At 35.2% G+C, this 20400-nt stretch overlaps 1 protein-coding gene across 4 annotated transcripts in view; it reads left to right on the top strand.

Annotated features, from left to right (window-relative positions):
- LOC114653566 (coagulation factor XIII A chain-like) overlaps positions 1-20400 on the top strand; it is a 252900-nt gene that overhangs the window by 100130 nt on the left and 132370 nt on the right. For all 4 annotated transcript variants that reach the window (XM_051929077.1, XM_051929078.1, XM_028803954.2 and 1 more), the window contains 2 exons: positions 15264-15438; positions 16503-16641. In XM_051929077.1, coding sequence (XP_051785037.1) covers positions 15264-15438; positions 16503-16641 — 314 coding nt within the window. The remainder of the gene's footprint in view (positions 1-15263; positions 15439-16502; positions 16642-20400) is intronic.

Genomic DNA, 20400 nt, shown 5'->3' with positions numbered 1-20400 from the left:
TCTGACTACTGGAATGAATGATAAATGTCATTTTAAACACCTTGATAAAGTGCTTGCAAAGTTAACTTTGGTAGGACTAAGGGTGCATAGAGACAAATTTTATTTCATGGCACCTGAAATGGTCTACCTAGGATATAAAGTAGATCATCATGACATACACCCAGTGCCTGATAAAGTAGCAGCCATTAAGGAAGCACCCCACCCTATTAGCCAGATACAGCTTAAAGCATTTTTAGGGTTGCTTAATTATTATCATAGATTCTCACCAAATATGGCAATCACCTTGAAACACTGCTACACAAAGAAAGTTAGTGACATTAGACTACTGTGGAGGAGAAGGCTTTTCAGAAAGCCAAGAAAGAATTACAATTTGAAGAGTTATAAGTTAATTTTGAGGAGGGGAAAGACCTGTATCTTACCCTACGATATGGGGCCAGTCCTCTCTCACAGGTGGGAGGATGGAATAGAAACACCCATTAGTATTTACAACTTGAAAAGGAAGCATTAGCCATAAACTTTGGCCTGAATAAATTTCATTAGTACCTTTTGGCAAACTATTCGTAATCATGACAGATCAAAAGCCCTTGCTAGGACTGTTTGGTGAACAGGGAGGTCCCACAGTTGGCAGCAGCACACATTCAGTGCTGGGTATTGATTCTAGCTTCTTATAATGTAATGGCCAAGTAAACCAGTGGAGCCATCTTGACAACTGCATTTTCACTGGAAAGCAGAGTTGAGTGTGGTGGATGGCTGTATACTATGGGGGAGATGGATCATAATACCACCAGAGGGTAGGAAACCATTAATAAAAGAAGTACATAAAGCACACCCAGGTATCAATCATATGAAGTGCTGGCTTGGATGCAATTACCTCTGGTGGCCAAATATGGATAAAGAAATTGATCTAGCACTCCGTGAATGGGAGTGGCCTGACAACCATGGGCTCGTCGTCATATGGATTTTTGTGGCCCAGTGATGAGTAAGATGCTGTTGATTTGTGTAGATGCACATTCAAAATGGATAGAGGCTCAACCAATGCAAAAAATCACATCAGTGGCTACAATGGAAAAGTTACATAGCATTTGTGCCACACATGACTTATCAAGATCTGTAGTCAAAGACAATGGAAGCAGTTTTGCCGATACTATGATAAACAATTTTTTTAAAAGAATGGCATTAAACATGTAACATGAGCCCCTTATCAAATGGCCTAGAATGGACAGTTAAAGGATGCCTGAGGATGTTGACAAATGGGACACTTGAAACTAGACATTGGTCGCATATGCTACAAGACAACACCTCAGATGACCACAGGCTTATCCTCTGGTGAGTTGTTAATGAGGCAGTAACTACAGACACATTTGGACTTTATTACTAAGGCAGAGTGAAAGAGTGCACAGAAGCAAGTGAAAACGAAGAGCCACCATGACAGTCATGAAAAAGAGAAGACTCAATCTCAGTGAGACAGCCTACTTAAATTTGGAATTTGCAAACATCAGGGTAACATTGGGTATATGGGACAGTAATAGAGCAGATTGGTCCTATTTCCTGGAGACTGGAGGCAGCAAATGGGCATATGGCTAAACGACACCAAGACCATATCTGCCCCTGCTATGACCAACCCAGTGCACAGTGGGCGGCTAAGCAAGATGATTTCTTGGTCACTTTGGTGGATGAAGGTCAGAGAACCATACATGAAGAAGATGGCCCAGTCATTAATATTTTTCCAACGCCAGAACCTTTAGAAAAGTCTAGCAGCTAACAGTGGGAGAACTCAGATAGGACAGATATATACAGTGTAGTTCTAGCACTTCAAAGATATCCTGTTCGAGTGAGGAAAACACCAGCTTATTTGAAAGACTATTTCTGAACATGGACAGGAGGTTAGCAAAGGCAGCACACTCAACATACCACAGGAAGTGGATAAATTATTATATTTTTTTCTCCCTTTTTGGTTTTATTGAAGATTTAACTTTTTTAATTCTAATTCAGCATTACTGTGACAGTAAAGTCAGTTTAAGAGGGGAGGTGTTGGATTTTTAATCAGGCAGCTATGGAGGCAGACCAGGCAGCAGGGGTCCTAGTGATGAGATGCATAAAAGGAGGCCCGGTCAACCCAGGGTTACAAGACTACCTTTTGTGTATCACCTGTTGCTTCAATAAAGGTTGAAGTTGGAAATTATTCAAATTGATCATTGCAACATTATAAAAAGGCATTCTTGTGTTTTGTTTATAATTTTCTATAAAATTCAAAATTTCTTAATAATAAGTCATCAGCATCTGCCTAAGTCCTATTTCCCATAATATTTCTGTTAGACTAATATCCAAGCAGTAAGTAGCAAAGTACTAACATCAGTAATTAGTAAATCAGTAAAGTCATTACAGGTCAGATATATAACTGCATTACCTATGCACCTTTGTGCATAACCACTGTAGCAAGGCCAGACAGCAACAGTCACTGATACAACTATCAGTTCATCTCAGCTTCATGTGTATAACATATTAGTAAATTTGCCTTTCTTTCACAAAAAAGTAACATTTGGTTCTATTAGCCACCCATTTACCTAATGCATGAGTATTCGGATTCAGCAGGTTGGAAAATGGATGGATGTAATTAAACTTAAATAGTAAACTTAGTACTGTCACATATGGCGGCACTTGTGTAACAGAGGCCAAAGTGAAGAAAAAAAATCTTTAAGAGAATATCTCCAGATAAAAAGGATATAAAACTATCATGACAGGGTTCTTGCCATGGTGCCCCCACCACCAACTTCAAGGTGTTTAATGGGCTCGAAGCAGATGACAGATCGCCAAGTACAATACAGAAAGAGAGATATCAGAAGGGTGGACAGAGCTAATTCACAAGCATATTGCAGTTTTTCCTTTTTGCTTGATCCTGTCTTCTGTGACTTTGGCCACAGGGGAAGACAAGAGGGACTTATGGTGATATATAATTTTCAGTGATACAATATGGAAATAAATATCAAACAAAAACAAAACAGATTTAAACACTTTTTTAAAAAAAAGTGAAAAAATATAACTCTCCTTAACTCCTACTTACTGTAGAGTTACTTACCAGTGTTATCAATGCAAATTCACCAATAAGCATGCAGCACAAGGTGATCGATATGTTTTACCAGGTGAAAACATAATCCAAAACTCTACTTACATTAATGATCCCTTAAATAAGAGGAAGGAAACTGTCAACAAAGAAAGCTTATTGATTCACCTTTCTAATGCTTTCAGAATAAAAATGATCAGAGTGAATCTCCAGATGGATCAAATTGTGTGGAGGCGCTCATTAGATTCCTCACTGGACCAAAAGTACGGAAGCAGCATTTAAGCTGTTCTGGCTCTAGTTTAACCACCAAATAAATCCTTTAGTTTTTTTTTTCAGCTGCCATTTTAGCTCTGGAAATTTAAGTACTTTATTAATAGAGTTCTTCAATTAGACTCATTAAAGCTTATGGTGTGTAATGACACAGAATTACCAACCAAGAAGGCTTTTGGTGGGTACTTCAGTCACCATACCTAAATTCAGTATAGTGTGCAATTATATATAAAGATTTTATATGAATTTTATATGTAGCAAATAGATGTAATTAGATCAAACAATATATATAATGTGACAGAAAAATGCAGTATAATTATACATTTTCCCATTTACAGAAATATATGTAAGATTTTAACTAAGAGCAGTCATTATTGTCTTCACTAACAGCTCTGTCCGAGATCCATCGTAAACTAATAATATCTTGTCTTCAGCTATTGCTGAGAGGCCATTTAATGCTTAGTTTCATTTCAAGAGAGTTATGGAGCTTGCACATTGCCCCTGGACAGAGCAGATTGAGGTTACATATCATCCTCCTTTAAAGCTAAGCTTTTTTCTAAGGTCTGTCCATTTGTTTACAGGCAGGGATCCTATTAAATCTCTTGTTTTATTCACTGGCACAAGCTGGTTGACATGCTAATCCTGCTGTTTTAATCTTTGCTGTTTAAAGAAGACTAGAAAGGGCAGTTCTAATAAAATGTAAGGCCAAATGATTGCAATACTTTAACCTAAAATTTGGGGAGGTCAGGACGTATGTTTTACAAAGGACGATGTTGTTGTTACACCCTTTAATTTATTAAAATGGACTACTGTATATACAGAGATTATAGTTTGGCCATAAAAATGGTCAAAATAAAAATGAACATTTTTTATATATTTTTAAATGTAATATTAAGTAATTCTAAGTAGTATGGCGATTTAAAATGTTTTGGTATATATGTGTTAAAATACATTTTTGCTTGTTTTCTTGTTATAAATATTGTGGATAGTTTAAAGTTTAGAATAACTGAATTCACTTTATTATAGTGCCCTTCTAGTTTTGTAAACTTAGAATGCTTCACTTAGTTATAAATACAGTATGATACATTAAAAAATATCCTACCGTAACACCTAGGTGGCACTACTGTAGTATCCACAAACCCAGAATATATCCAAAGAGATCAAAGATTTGAAGACAAAAATATTTATTAAGCAATAATATGCCAAGAGCATCAAAATTATTGGAGCAACCAAACGTCACCAAAATGAGGTCAAAATAACAAAAATGACAGGTTTTAAATCATGTAATGACTTGCCTAGTTGCCCATGAATGCACCATTCCTCTTCTCTCTCTCTCTCTCTCTCTCACCTTCCTGCTCTTTTATCAAATTCTGGTTACTTCTTTCCTTCATTTCATGAGGCATGTCATTGCTCTTCCTCCACTCTACAACAAATTAAACCGTAGAGCTGAATCAGCCTATGGGCCACTTCTAGGTTTGGCCCAAAATTACTTCCTAGTTTAGGGTTGGCTATATTACTGCAACAGCAACACTAGATTAGAGTTAATCCTAGTGTGCTCAGAAATCCCTGTATCCCTGAATGTTATGGATACTTTAAACTTCTTGTTTTTGGAGAGCAGGGACAACATGGTTCCAAAATCTTCATCTGCCCTAGGAGATAACCCATTACCCTCCCTGTTTATACAGTATCTGGAAGGAGCTTTTGTTTGCTCCAGTCCCAGAAGTCACCTCCTCAGTTCCATACAAGTGTCCCTGTGTATTGCTTTCCTGGACCACAACTGTCCGCCAGCCACTGTTGATGAAAAATGTGTATTTCTCCAATTACTTGAGGTATAACCATGCCTCAAGATAACCGTAGCAGTAAAATAAAAGCAAAAATTCACTTATCTGGAAGCAAACGAAAGAAGAAATTAACTATGTAAGCATTGCTCTGTAAACAGAGTGAGTACAAATACAGTATGTTCTCAGTATTTACGTTACACTAAACAATCTCATGATTGCATTATCTATACATTATAGCAATTCACTGTAATCACTGAAATTGAATCACTGTAATTTATGGGCAAAGGTCAAGCCCTGCTCTCCATTATGGTCCCCAAATGACACCCTTGTGTATCAAATACTGCTAGCATCCTCGATTATTTTTCATCTCTGCAGTTAAAGAAGATCTTTGAAATGTCTGCCTCATGCAAACAAACAATATTTCATTCTGTCTGCCCATCCAAGTCATTAGCATTGTTGGCCATGGTTTATAGGGCAGTGTGCCATGCTGCAGATCTGTGGCTGAGCTTTTCCAGCAGGGAAGCCAGTGCCAGGGTGGCTATAGTTCATGTGCTTCTGCTTGTATGGGTCACTGAAATTGTGCTGTCAGGAACTACATTTTTTAATACAATTGCTGACATTATGTATACCATGCAATTAATACTATAGCTCAAAAGTTTAAACATATTTAGGTCCTTTTAAAACTCTGAATGCTGTTTTGTGTTATTATTTCCAATGCTGCAGTATTTTCATATTTGTTTTCTGTTTGTGCTACAATAAGAAAAGGGCCTTTATCTATGGTAAACATGCTTTTATTTACTGAATTATTAAACGAATAACAATAATTTATTCATAGCGATTTACATTGGATCTTGACTATACAAACGCACATTCATGAACAAGGTGCTAAAGTACTATCATTACATTTTTGTTTTATTTTTTAATGTTGCTTGCCAGGTACAATGTGTTTCAATGACAGGTTTCATAGGGCTAGCATATTAGTTTAAAAAATGAAGGACATGTAACTTTGTTTATTTAGAACACAAGGAGACCTGGCATACAAAAACAAAAGTTTAGAAATCTCGGGATGGGGGTAGAGGATTGGTTCAGGGTCAGTGAACTAACTTTAAAATCTGTTTTTGTAAACACACATATTATGAAGGTCTGGCCTTAAGTGGAACATACTCTATGTCTCTTAATATTTCTTAATTCAATATAAAGCTTATGAATCCTTAGTTAATGCCTAATAAGTCCAAATGAAGTTCTCATAAGCATGAGCAATTTTTCCAGCTTATCACAACTGCCACACTACATAAAGATAAACAAAACCTTTACTGATGCTTTTTCTTATTAAGACCAAAAGAAGCCTTTGTTAAAGTCCTACTACACAACAGTACTTGATTAATCAGATGCATTATAGGTAGTACCTAATCTAAAGTGTTACTGGAAATCCTCCACTATTCCATTAATTCAGCCAGCAAAGTAGAATTTTAGTAATTTAACACTCATAGCAGAATATGTTGACAGCACTGGAGACACTTGAAGCTGAAAGGAATTCTCCACCTAGAAATGATATTTTTTTACAGTGTTCTACTTACCCCATATTGTTTGTAGTAACATCCCTTCAGGTTCACCTCACTTCAGTGCAGTGCCAGGTGGGATGTTGCACACTCCATAAAGCAAAAGAAAACTGCATAAAGTGTCACTAAGCACACTGTGCAGTATGCAGAGTGAAATAGAAATAATTAAATGATGATGGTAAAATAAACTAGCTAAGGTCAAAACAGAGAAAGCAAAAATTGAATAATAGAGCTCAGAATAGGAGGCAAAAGTTAAACAAAAAATGCTCAAAAAATGAGTGAGTTAAAACAAAGAATTTACATGTAAACTAAACCAAAATGTAAGTTGAAGATCATGGTCAAAAGGACAGGAAAGAGTCTGTAACCTGAATTCACAACTAAGATTCAAAGAAAATAGCGCTAAGCTTTTTAGGTTCTACCCACAAACTTGAACAAAATTGGAAATGCCTGATACAAACCTTTATACCTACAACCTCATGATGTTACGCATCACACACTTCCTTTTGACCTTGCTTTCCAAATGCCAAGTAACAGAGTCAACTAACAGCACAAAAATGGTGGCATCCATAACAAAAACAAAATGCTGTCGAGGGTGAAAATAATTCAATTTTAATATGGTGAAACCACTTCAGATCCAAAAACAAATATAACAAACTATATTTCTTGATTTCTGGAACTCTCTCCCCCCCCAAAACAAAACAATATCTAAATTATTTTTAGAGGTCAAGGAATGTGTTTAAAACAATTAAAAACAAAAACACAAAAGCTAGATCATGACAACCATTTTGTGTGGAAGATGCTTACAAAATGTGGCAAGAATCTATGCTAAATGTTTTGTAATAAGCTGCTATTATAAATTATTATATATCCACAGAAATGTGTATGGTTGTAAAATTTTTTAACTATTTCTACAAAACAAAAATTGCTTCCACTTCATTTGTTACTTTGTTTTATATGCTCAGCGGTTTGAAATGTGCTGTTTTGCCTTTCTGCAATAAATACTAAAAAATACTGAAACTGTTTATGGCTGAGCAGTGCAAATTTGTAAAGTTTTTTTTTTTCTCTCAGTTCAAAAGGTATAATTTTTAAAGAACATATATGCCGACAAGAAGACGTGTATGTGTATTTCAAACTGTTTCAGGTTATCTGTGGTTTTTGGCAGAAAGGTAGTAGTGATGCGGTATCAGCATGCAGAACTAATGGACCATTAGTGAGAACAAAGGGAAACAGATGTCACTTGGCATAGCCTTTTCATTTATAGTACTGAAACAATGGATGACAGTCTCAGTGTTAATCATCTGTGTGCTGTAATCACTGTTAGGTGATCCTAATGCTGAAACAATGTAGTTTGCCTATTTTTGTTTATGTAAATGTTGTGTAATTTGCACAAAATGCACAAATCTCTGACATACAAATTCTCCTGGGTTTCAGATTCATTTATACATTTCTCATGTACCTTTGCATCCACCTTAATAAAAGCATATAGGTATCTGTGTGTCTGTCTGTGTGTTTGTCCAGTTGCTATGTCTCTGTCATTCCAAAAGATGGCACAAACATTTTTAGTAATAAAATGTATTTCATTGGTCATTCCAATAAATGGTGCATCACAAACACTAACAGTACTTTTATGAAGCTCATACCAAACTCCGCATAACTTAGACATATGCATTGCATGGTGTACTGCAAACATTAACGCTGACGTCTACATTAATAATAATAATAATAATACATTTTATTTATATAGCGCCTTTCCCATGCTCAAAGCACTTACAGAATATAATAAAGAATGGCAGAATATACAGTATATAGCATTGTACAAACCAGATAAATAAATAAAGAAAATTAAGACAGTAAATTCTGAAAAAAAAAACAGACAGCATAATTGATGGTCTAGCACACACACATACAGGTTACATGAGCATCTTGACAGACATTGATTACTTAGATTTCAACTAATCTTAGAATAAAAAATGTATTGCTCACCAGTCAAAAATGTGCCATTCTTGGCTAAATCTTATCTAATAATGTGTAACTCCTCTGTAAAACTGAGGACAGCTGCAATTCTGGCTGACATGAATGCCACCAGTTTGCAGATATAGTCAACATTAATTTTTATTCACTCTTCCAGCACCAAATCTTACAGTTCAGCCAAACTGGTTGGATTGTTCTGGCAGTGTTTGACTTGTTGCTCCGGTTGTGGAAAAAACTCCTCTGCCTTCAAAGGAAGCACTAATGAAGTCCTCTGCTTTTATTTATTTTTTTGACCATATCATCTCAAAAAATAATTCAGATGAAGAGCAATGAAAGTAACAATGTAACTTTAAAACAACAAAAACAAATCAAACAATAATTTCACTATAATTTGTTTAAGGTGTGTAACAATCCTCTGAAAATCAAAAAGACTCTTGTAAAAAAGAATAAAATATCTTTATACATTAAATTAATTTATCAATTTTTTTCCTTACTTTATTTACTTCCTATCATTCTTATTGCATAGAATTTCAGTCACTTTACTGCTGTGATTTAGCTAACCAATTTTGTGGAAAAAGCTTTTCTCTGTCATCAAAGAAGATAGTCATGGAACCCAGATGAGAATGCAGAACATTTCTTTGTTTCCACAGTGTTATGCACAGATGTCTCAGTCCTTGGAGTGAGCAATCAATTAAACAATTCATCTTCTTTTATACTTTTTTCTAATTATATCACCTTATCTATCTAATACATCACATCATCTGACTATTAATATGCAGAACTTTATCACTTCCTCCAATCAACTAATGACACCAGTAATTTCTGACACATGTCAATTCTCCCATTATTCTGAAAACCATTTGGTTAACAGGGGTGTTTTGTGGATTATCCTATTTATTTTAGCCCTGTTTCATAGGAGGGGTGTATGAGCGTTCTCATCAGTTTAGCCCCACTTCCTGGAGGAGTGTTTATTAATCAGACTTCATTGGAAAATTATGTTGGCAGCTTCTCTGTGACGAAGGAGAGACCTCTTTGCTTTCAGCTTTAAATACATTTAGTTAACCCTTGAGTTAACTTGGAGTTAAATCTGAAGATTTTGCAGGCCAGTCCACATGCTTCAGAATGTTCTTTGTGCACACATATCACATATAGTTCTGGCACTGTGCATGCAACAATTGTCATCTTAGAAGACTGGGGTAGCCATTCTGTGGAGCACAAAATATAGCACATTGTTTTATAGAAACACAATGCTCAACTAAAAGACCCATTTACTTGTAACTGAAAAACTCTCAAAACATCAAACAGCCACCTCCAGCCTGAACAGCACCTGGCACAGAGTCCTCATGAAGGGTTTCATGCAGTTTATTATGTACTCATCAGATCAGCTTGCACATTTCCAGGCATCAACAATCCAGTGCAGCTCTACAAATAGCTGTTAGCAAGGGCCTCAGCTGAAGTATTCTGCTCCAGATATCCATGGAATGCAGTTCTCTTCTGAGTGTTCATTCAAAAATGGCTTGTTGTGGGTGTGTATTGACTGTCTGCAGTAATTCTTGTCTGGTGGCAATGTAGTTTGCTGTCACAATGAGTGACACTGGACAATGTCCCACAGTTTAGGTGACAGTTACCAGTTGACTGCTACAAATGTAACTTCTGGAAGAACCATTGAACAGTATGCTTTAACAAATTTACAAAGTCGTCAGCTTCCTGTACACTATGTCCTTTAGCACAATCTGTTGTTATACCCATTTTTCACAATCAGAACTAAGCACACTGTACTACTTGTCACTCTATAAACTCCATAGCACACAACACAGCTATTTGTAGAACAGTATTCATTCTGGGATGCCCTGAGTTAGTGTCTGAAGTATGCATTACCCCTTACATTGGAGGTGACTAATTTTGTATTCAGTTAGCCTTATTTTTTCTGTTAAGCAAAAACACCGCTCCTGTTTAGTTTTTATATTAATTTGCCAATATGCAGTGTATTGGCTGCATTTTCTTTGTCTGCTGGATGTGTAAATACGCAAAAGGCAACTCAGAACCAGAACCGTTTCTTGCTATATGTGGACTATGCAAATGTATAGGCCCCCCCAGCTGCATGTGGTGTAGTGGGTCCACAGCTCAAGTCAAAAAGGCCACTTTTTAAATAAATAGTCGCCGCACTCGTGGCTTAGAGAGGAGGTGTGGTAGTGTGGCCGGAGCAGGTTCCCGGGTGAATTCGTGATGCGGGCAGTCCTCGCTTAAGTGCAAAGGTGAGGAGTCGTCCGCATCCGTAATTGATGCCGGGAGCTGCTAATTGCCACACCTGATCCACGTCCCCATAATAAATAGAAGCGCGAGGTGGATGAATAGGGGAAACAGAAAATGACAAATAGAGATTACAGAAGGAGAAGAAGGCAGGAAGCAGGGAGTAGAAAGCTGGTGCGTGAGCGAGTGAATGTGCTATCTGTAGAGAGAGAAAGGAAGCTGGACAGTGAGCCCTCGTGGGGTGTTTGGCCAGCATCCAGGAGCAGTCGGTAGTGGTTGCTACTGCTGAGCGTTAGTGAGGAGCGGGAGTGACTGGAAGGAGGATGGTTCGCTGCATAAGGCAGAGAAGGCAGCGGGAGTCAGGACTTGGGAAGTGAAAACCCCAGCGTGAGTGCCCTGGTTGGTGGGGAGCCCAACTCACAGTCTGGTGAAGCCTATCAGTGCCAGAAGGATTGGAAAGGCAAACAGACCAGCAGTAGAAGGCAGAAAGAAGGTCAGCTGTGGGTAGGATGGCTCCCCTGGTGCATAGCCTGGACGAGAGAAGCAGGGGAGTCACCAGTAGAAAGGCACCAGGATCTGTTTTTAAAGGACTGCTTCCAGGAATTGTTTTAACCTCGGTTTTAAAGGATTTTTTTTCTATTGTGTTTTTAACCTCAACTGTTCACTTGTTTTTATTGGATTATTTATTTGAAGATTTGAGACACTGCACTTTGGTTACTGTTTGGTTTTTGTTTGTTGATTTTAATAAAAGCACTTTGCACTTTTTGCACCATCCCCTTGCTTCATTGTTGTGCCTCACTGCCTAGCTCATCAGTGACATTACTGACGGTGTAGGGTTTAAGGGCTCCCAGAAGGAAGATGGGAGCATGGAGTAGAACCCACATCGTCACACTGCAGTCTTAATATATTTGGTGAGTATTAACATTATCTGTCTGGTTTTCGCCAGTTGAGCCCCATCATGTTTACAGTAATGAAGCACTTATAAGCTTGAAAATTAAATGTAGAATATAAACATAACTAAGCTACAATGATAGGGAAGCTTTGGCTGGTGTTTGTGGGGTAATCCCGTGGTTCTCAAACTGTGGGGCGGGCCCCCCTAGGGGGGTGCAAAGTAACAAAAAGGGGGGCGCAAAGATGTGAACAAAAGAAACAAGAATCGAAAATATGAAAAATACAGTACATCTATTGAAACCAATACAAATGAACTTAAACTACATTCTGATAATAGAAAAATAAATATAGAGTTAGATAAATGTCGATAAAAGTTAGGTAGGTATAATAAATTATACATCTGTGGTATATCATTAATTAAAAAAGAACAAATTGGCATTAGTAGGCTCTTTTCAAAAAAATGTTAGGGGGGAGCGATTAAAACTGTTATGACAACTCAGGTCACAAATACTTAAAGGCTGAGAAACGCTGGGGTAATCAGTTCAAAAGCAATGATTATCACTAGGCTATCGTGTCACGCAATGAGAGACATCTATCAACAGGTATGCTAGGATGACTCACTGATAGCCACACATCACGTCAGAAGGAAAACAATAGTAGCCAAAGCTATATTGATACCTAAGATGGCATCAAAAAGGGCATATCCCTCTGGTGATGAAAAAATAAAAAGAAGAAACTTGAAAAAAAATGTGCACAGAATAAAGGTAAAGCATTTGTTAACAATATTGCAAAGGATCAGAGGTGGGAAATAACAAAGTAAAACAACTTTGTTACTGTTCTTAAGGAGAATTTTCATGTAGGCTATCTGTATCTTAACTATTTTATTTGTTTGAGACTTTTTACTTTCAATACATTTCATAGGAAAAAAAAATTTGCACCCTACAATAATAAATTATGCGTGCCTTACTATCTTGCCAACAAGTTTTTGTGTCCGAAAAAAAGAGGAAACTAGGTCAGATGATTTTATTAAATTATTCACATATATACTGTATGAGAAATTGGGGAACTAGCCCATTATTTATTTATTTGTGCATTTTATGTCTTGATTTCTTCATATACAAAACATTAAGCTTGTGGGGGAAAAAAGCAAAAGGAACAGCACAGGCAGCAACTGTGGTAATTTAAACACTGAAGATATGATCAAACCAATGTCAAACAACACTGGACTTATTAATGAGATTGAAGATGCAAGTAGGCTAGAAAATATGTCCCATACAAGTAATTGGTACAAAAACGATCCTTGGTGAATGCATTACCTTTTGTGCCAACCATAAAAACACAAGGTGATAGCATTCAAAATTCACACTGATTTTAAAAAAGCATATAAAAGTAAGCATGATCACATGAAATTTTGTTTGACTTGCCATTTGTGTATATTGATTATTAAAATGATAATTAAAAATCAATTAAAATAAACTATGAATATTAGAGAAATATGATTTTTCAATGATATAATGGGGATAGGCTACTAAATTAATCTAAATTTGGTGAGTGTTTGAGCATGCAAAACAGCTTTTTATTTACATTTTTATATATACACACACAGTATATACAGTGTGTATATACAGTATATATACAGTATAGGCTAATGCTGATAATGATATCAGATGGCAGAGATATGGGGAGATAATTAACTGGAATGGAAGCCAAAGAAATAATTTTAATATTAAGTTTAATATTAATTATTTCAAGATTACTTATCAGCTTTATAAGTAATTTATAAGACTTCTTGACAGATTTTTGTAACTGAAGAACTTAATGCATGTTTGTTTTCATTATATTTCTCATTAGGTCTTTTCACTTTTACCACTTCAAATAAACAATTGTCTATTAGATTTACAAATCCAGACCATTTTCTTCTTAAAGTATAACAGATTTCTGCATCACCACAGATCATCTTAAGTTTTTGAACTCCCCCCATTGTAGTTTTACAAAATAGGGCCCCCAAAAAGCTATAAACAGTACTTCTCAGAACTTGAAATATAGAACTGTCCTGGAGAGACAAAACCACCATTTTGTAACTATAGACATTTTGATTAAAAACCAATCTTGCTGTAAGATTTGCTCATAGGAGCTATGATGAATGGTTATTGAATCCTCTGTAGTTTTACAAATCAAAACTTTATGAACCAAAGCAAGCCACCAAGAGGACAAGCCCCTTCCTCTCACACAGATCCTTACTTTAGGGCTACTCTTCAACTTTCATATCCTTGCAGTTAATATTGGTTAAGCAGCTTGATTTTGAAACAATGGTGTATTTTTATTAAAAATTTTAATTTATACTTTGCTATTTATATTTTTTATCTTTTTTTTCCATTTATATTTTCTGCAGCTATTATTCTATGTTAATAAAAATAGCTTTGCGTTCAACTTTCTATACATTTTATTTTATCTTTAAAGACTGAAGTAATAAAGTAAATATTGGACAACTGGTAAGGGCAGATGGCCACTTTTTTCCCCCACAAGGTTAGTGACTGAGGAGGGACGCTTAAAGTAGTGAGCAGCATGTTAAATGTCAATGACAAAGGTGTATCAATCTCCAGCATCTAGGGAACATCTATTTGGTATAATAAATGTAGTGAGCTCTGCTCACCCTGTGATATTACTAAATTAAGATGGCCAGCTTTGAAAAACTGAAGTTAAAGATGCGTTACTTCCTTGATTAAAGTTAGTATATTTGTGTTTGTGAAACAGTTCTGAGATTAAGTTTTGTCCCACATAAGGATACGTTCCCACCTTTCACTCTGTCCATGAAAATGTATTTATAAACAGATGATACTTTCTTACAAAGTTCTAGTGATTTATATGATGGAATATGCAATTTAATATATATTTCTGAATCAAAGACACTTAATTAAATGCTTTTTGCAGTCTTGTTGAGATGTTGTTAGTATCGATTTGACCACTAATTATCATTTTCTTGGAATTCAGTAGCTTAAAAGCTAAATGGTTTTGACATATGAATTTAGTAAAATGATTTTTTTTTTAAATTGACAGTTTACTAACTATATCAATATTTGTCAGTTTAATTCTTTTCTTTCACTTACAAGATTTATTTATTTTTTGTGTTTACCTTAATTTTTTATCTCTTTTTTTTGTAACAAAAAGCATGGTAGAATGGCCAGCTGCTTCTCAGAAGTGTGGTCATACATCCAGTTAAGTAAATGATCAACTTTACATTTTCAAATTCTTGAATGTGCTTTATAATTTCTAAATGATCCTCTTCGGATTGGATTTCTATATTGTTCCAATTATGAAGTACTCCTGCTTCTTAATATAAGATTGCCTTATTTGTAAACCTTTCCTGTGGTCTCTTTAGGTTTGAAAACTCCACCCAGTACCTTCTGGTGACATCTCCTCTTTGCTAATGAAATGTGTGGAATACTAATTAGAAAATATATTTCTCTTGATTTAATTTAGGTTAATGCCAAGGATGATGATGGCATTCTTGTAGGTAACTGGAGTGGTGACTACACATATGGGGTGGCTCCAACAGCATGGACCGGGAGTGTGGAAATCCTAGTAAACTATGCTAGTTCCAGGAACCCAGTATGCTATGGACAGTGCTGGGTCTTTGCAGCAGTCTTCAACACATGTAAGAATCATACCTGTAAAATAGTAACTGTCATGATTTTATAAAGTAAAATGTAAAAGCAAAGCAAACATAATTTCTGATTTATTGTGTAAACCAAACTGTTTACTCAAAGATTTACAGCTACTATATAATGATTCCTCCAAGTGGATTTAGCTATACCATTATGTTAGGTAAAACCAGAAGGTATTCATTTGTGAAAGAAGCAAGCAACATTACTCTTGTTGTTTTAGTGTTATTTTTGGTAAAAGATGACTCTCTTATTGCTTAAACAGAATTTGGTGCCTTTCTTATCAGGGGAACCACTAGATGGTGTGCCTGTTGGAAGAGTCAGTGTTTACAAATGTAGACCATTTGTACTATTTGAATTAACTTTCAAATCCACAACTGATTAAACATTCAATGAATAACTAGCAGTTACTGGGATGTTTGTTCTCTTTTCCCTTTGTTATATATAACCTAGTTTAACAAAAAAAAAACTGTTAGAAAGATGACAAGAAAAGCCAGAGTCAGCATTCAGTGTGTTTGATTGTGTGAACAAAATCTGGGATAAGATTCTCTGAGACTGTGATCTTCACAAGAGGCCACAGTTATGACTGGATGGCATCAACCAATCAAAAGTGAGAATCATGTAATTCATATATTTTAAATGAACATATTTTAACTAAGAAATACAAAGCAGATTTTGTATATTTATTCCAGTAATATGTTTTTTCCCAATGGGTTCAGTGCAAAAATCATGAAGACCTCAACCAAGATATACAGTACAATCTGTAGAAGAAATGAAGAAATCACAATGTTAAAATATGACCACTAGTAAATGCACTTGCATATATTCAATTTACCTAAATTCCATAAACTGTTCTTGTTACTTTCCCCATCAGGTTAAAAAGATAAAAAGCTATTATTTATATATAAGAACTATATGAATATAGAATACTCCACACCTAACTATTTGACATTAACTAGTAATATAAATGTGTTAATAATAATCCTAACATACTGTATTACAGTGATATGTATTTGTTACAAGGCTACTTCTGAATGTCTTTTTTTCTTTTTTTCAGTTCTTCGTTGTCTTGGAATACCTGCTAGGGTTGTAACAAACTTCTTCTCTGCTCATGACAACAATGGAAATTTAAAAGTTGATGTTATTCTGGATGATGAAGGCAAAATCAACACATATTTAACCAAAGACTCAATTTGGTAAGTTAACAGCAATTGGTATAAGCAATAAATAAATAACAAAATAATAAAAACAAACATTTCACAGCAAATGACAAAAGTTGTAAATTTAGTTAAGTAAAACCTATGTATAAATGATTACATAACTGCACCTGGCTATGATAAATGTAATATTAATTCTAAATCACACCAGTAGATGGGAAAAATACGCTGAAAACATTGGGATTAGGCAACATTATGGATAACACTGACTACGAATTTGAGTGGAATACTTTGGAAAAAATTTAGAAAGAAATCGGTAGACCATACCACAATGCCTAAAATATATTGTATGTAGTACTAAAAATCAACACACATAGACATATGGAAATTGTAGACATCTCTGTTGTATTGTAATGTAATTTATTACTAAGTTTGTTCTTCTACATCTTCTGTACAGTCTTGTGAGATGAGTTTAATCGCAGGTGCACTTGGAAAATTTTTCAAGTTGTTAGGAATGCCTTAACATCTGCACGCAACTAGAGAAATTGTCCTTATTATAAATTAAGTTAAACCTTCTCCCTACCTCGTAACACTTATCTACAGATATTTTACATACATTTTGCCTGAAGATTAAAGAAGGGTTAAAAAGAGAGTTGCATCCCTATTGCCCATGATACGCTAACTCTGCATGCTTTTGTGCAAAAAGTAGCGCGCTCAAGGAATAGTAGACCCTACAGGTATTGTGGCTGCTTCCAAACCAATTTACCCAAGACCAGAATACAGAACAACACCACAAAGGTTTTTACTGATACAGCACATAGCCTATTGTTTGGAAAAGTGGGATCATTGTGCCGTTCTAAGTTTGAGATTTATGAAATTTTTACCGTTGAGCTTGTTAGGTCTGAAGACAAGTTCCTTACTGCAAAAACTAGGGCCAAGTTGCTCTTTGCAAGGAGCCACAACGGGGTGTTCAGTAGTCTTTAGATGAAAGCGAACAACCAACAACAGAGGGGGGATGAGGGAGTTTGAAAAGTAGGTACTTTGTGGTTTTGTGGCAGGTGGCCACAGAATGGAAGCAAATCAACCCCGGGGGCAACAGGCTTTCTTTTTTCTTCTGTTATGTTGTCATTTGTATTATCCTTGTTTATCCCATTCACCACAATTTACCTAAACAAAAGTAAAACAGCTATTTTATGTAGCAAAAAATGTGTCATTGCGGTAAGCAACATTTACTTGAAAAGATTTCTTAAAATAAGCTAAAACATCTTTAATACATATTTCTTGATAAATAAGTCTTACAATACGGAAAACAAGATTTAATGGCTTAGTATAAAAACTTTTCACTTGCTTAGATTTCACTTTTTGCATTATAAGCTTTCTATATAATGACCCCAATTTGCATTTGCCAGTTTTGATAAAAAATGGACTGTTGCTTTTGGGTGAAACGGTTGTTTTGTAGTGAAGTATATAAATGTAAATTTTTGTCAATTAAAAATATAAAAACTTTTCAGATATTTTCTGTTAAAACAATAAAATGTCAAGCTCATTTATATATAATAAATGTATAGCTACTGTGTTTTTTTGAAGTAATGTTTTAACTTTTTTTTATCTTTTTATCTTTTTTTATTTCTTTGAGATAGATTACAAAGTAAAATGTTTCTGTGATGGTAGAGATTTAAGCATAAATTGTAATCTGGGACAAGTGAGGGTCAAATGATTGAACAAACATTTATTTCAAGGGTGAACCAAAAATCATAGGCTAAAGTCCATAATCTGTAACCTAAAACTCTCAATGAAAGTCTTTTTAAGTTCTTTCAATGGGAAATTTAAAAATTTTAAAACTTTGTACGGCATAATTTCTCAGCAAATTTCTTGAAAAGATAAGTGTGCCACATCTCAAGAAAATTCTTTCACAGGAGGGCAGTCGTTTCATGCGGACAGATAGACAGATGGCCAGATAGGGGCTTTTGCAATAGGTGTTTCGGGCATTATATACGAACATACCTAGAACAGTATGAGAAACGGCTGCCATTTTCTGCAGATCAAATGTTTGAAGGAAAATGGAAAGCTGTGGTTTTATTTATTTTGTTTTCATTGATTATTAAGATGAATGGCAGCCTTTCCTTGAACCATTTGTTCCTAGAAAGGAATTTAACCCTGCTAATTTTTAATGCGTCATTCATTGCTTTTATTTAACAATTTCAATGTAGTGAGAAGTCAAGCAAAATTACACCTTTTATTGGCTAACTAAAAAGATTACAATATGCAAGCTTTCGAGGCAACTCAGGCCCCGGCTTGCATATTGTAATCTTTTTAGTTAGCCAATAAAAGGTGTCATCATTTTGCTTGACTTCTCACTACATTCACAATAGCTAACTTGGTACAACACCCTAGTACTTTAACAATTTCAAAAAAAGTAAAATATACCCTATTTAAAAATGAATTCTACAAAACCTTTGTGAAGTTAAGTGCTCTGGTTGTCTGATATTTTTTATGAGTCAAATACTATCCAGAATGACCTGTTTGCTGAACACATTTCAAAGGAGTTACTCCCAAAGTTGTAGACGTTTTTGCTTATGGCAGACAACCCAGCACCAATTAAATCACTTTCTAAAAATGCAATACCACTTTTATGTGTATGCAATTATACAAATTATGTGTATGCTGTATATGGACCTATCATGGTGTTTGATTTTGTTGTGCAATTCCTTTTCCATTAATTAATGTGGGAATGGGGAGGACTGCATTTAGTTCCTGTTCAAATCTAATGTATTAATAAAAGTGATAGAGAAGATTCATATAAATGAGGGAGAATAAATAATTTCATACAGATAATGTCCCAACCTAAAATTAGATTTAAAATGTAGAACTTCTAAAACTGCAACAGAACTGCAAATGCCAGAATAGGGGGTTTGGTATAATTTTATCTTATAATTTTATAATACAGAATGTGAATACTATGTATACTATTATATACTAGCTATGGTACTTGTCAAAGACAGATAATAGAATAATTAAAAAGATATTTGATATCTCTTGCCCTATGTATACCTTAGTGTCTTTCCTCTGTATTTGCATGTGTGAACATCTCTTAACCAACGCTCCCTCTCGTGAGTCCATTCTCATAAAGCCTACTTCTCAAACTGTCATTTTTTTCAAGGCACCTTTCTCATCTCCTGTCTGGTTTTATACTTGCTGTCTTTGAAGCAAGTCTGTCAGCATGCCTCATATGCCTTTATTCCTTGTCGTGTGTCTCACACTCAAACTTTCTCTTTTGTTTTGTCAAACTTAGTAATCACAGCAAAGCCAACCTGACCAATCAGATTGCTTAGAGGTACTGGACACACATACCTTACTGTTTTATTATATATTAGATACAATATATGTGTATACCATACTGTATTTCATTTTTTCTGAACAAGAATTTTAGTTGAGCTTTATGTCTGATGAAGGTGTTAATCCAGGGCTAGCACATGGAGTGAGGGTATGAGGAAATTGCTTCAGGTGGAGCCATCTTAATGTAAATGTTTTTTTTAATTTAACAAAATAATAATAAATGTATTAACTTTAAGAATTACATACATATTCAGTGTCTTGTTTATACAGTACCTTTAAAAATTGTAAGAAATAAGTTTCAAATTTTGGATAATGCAGTTCACCACATTGCAAGGATCTGAAATGGCAGATGCGCATTTTGAAACCACAAGACAGTCCAGGGTATTGCTGTTTATTTTTCTGATTCTTACATATCACCATAGATATAGTCCTGGGGGAGCAATCCTGGACCAATGCTATTGA

The sequence above is a fragment of the Erpetoichthys calabaricus genome, chromosome 6 (assembly GCF_900747795.2).
Source record: "Erpetoichthys calabaricus chromosome 6, fErpCal1.3, whole genome shotgun sequence".
NCBI classification, from domain to species: domain Eukaryota; kingdom Metazoa; phylum Chordata; class Cladistia; order Polypteriformes; family Polypteridae; genus Erpetoichthys; species Erpetoichthys calabaricus.
This window is presented reverse-complemented; position numbering and strand designations above follow the sequence as displayed.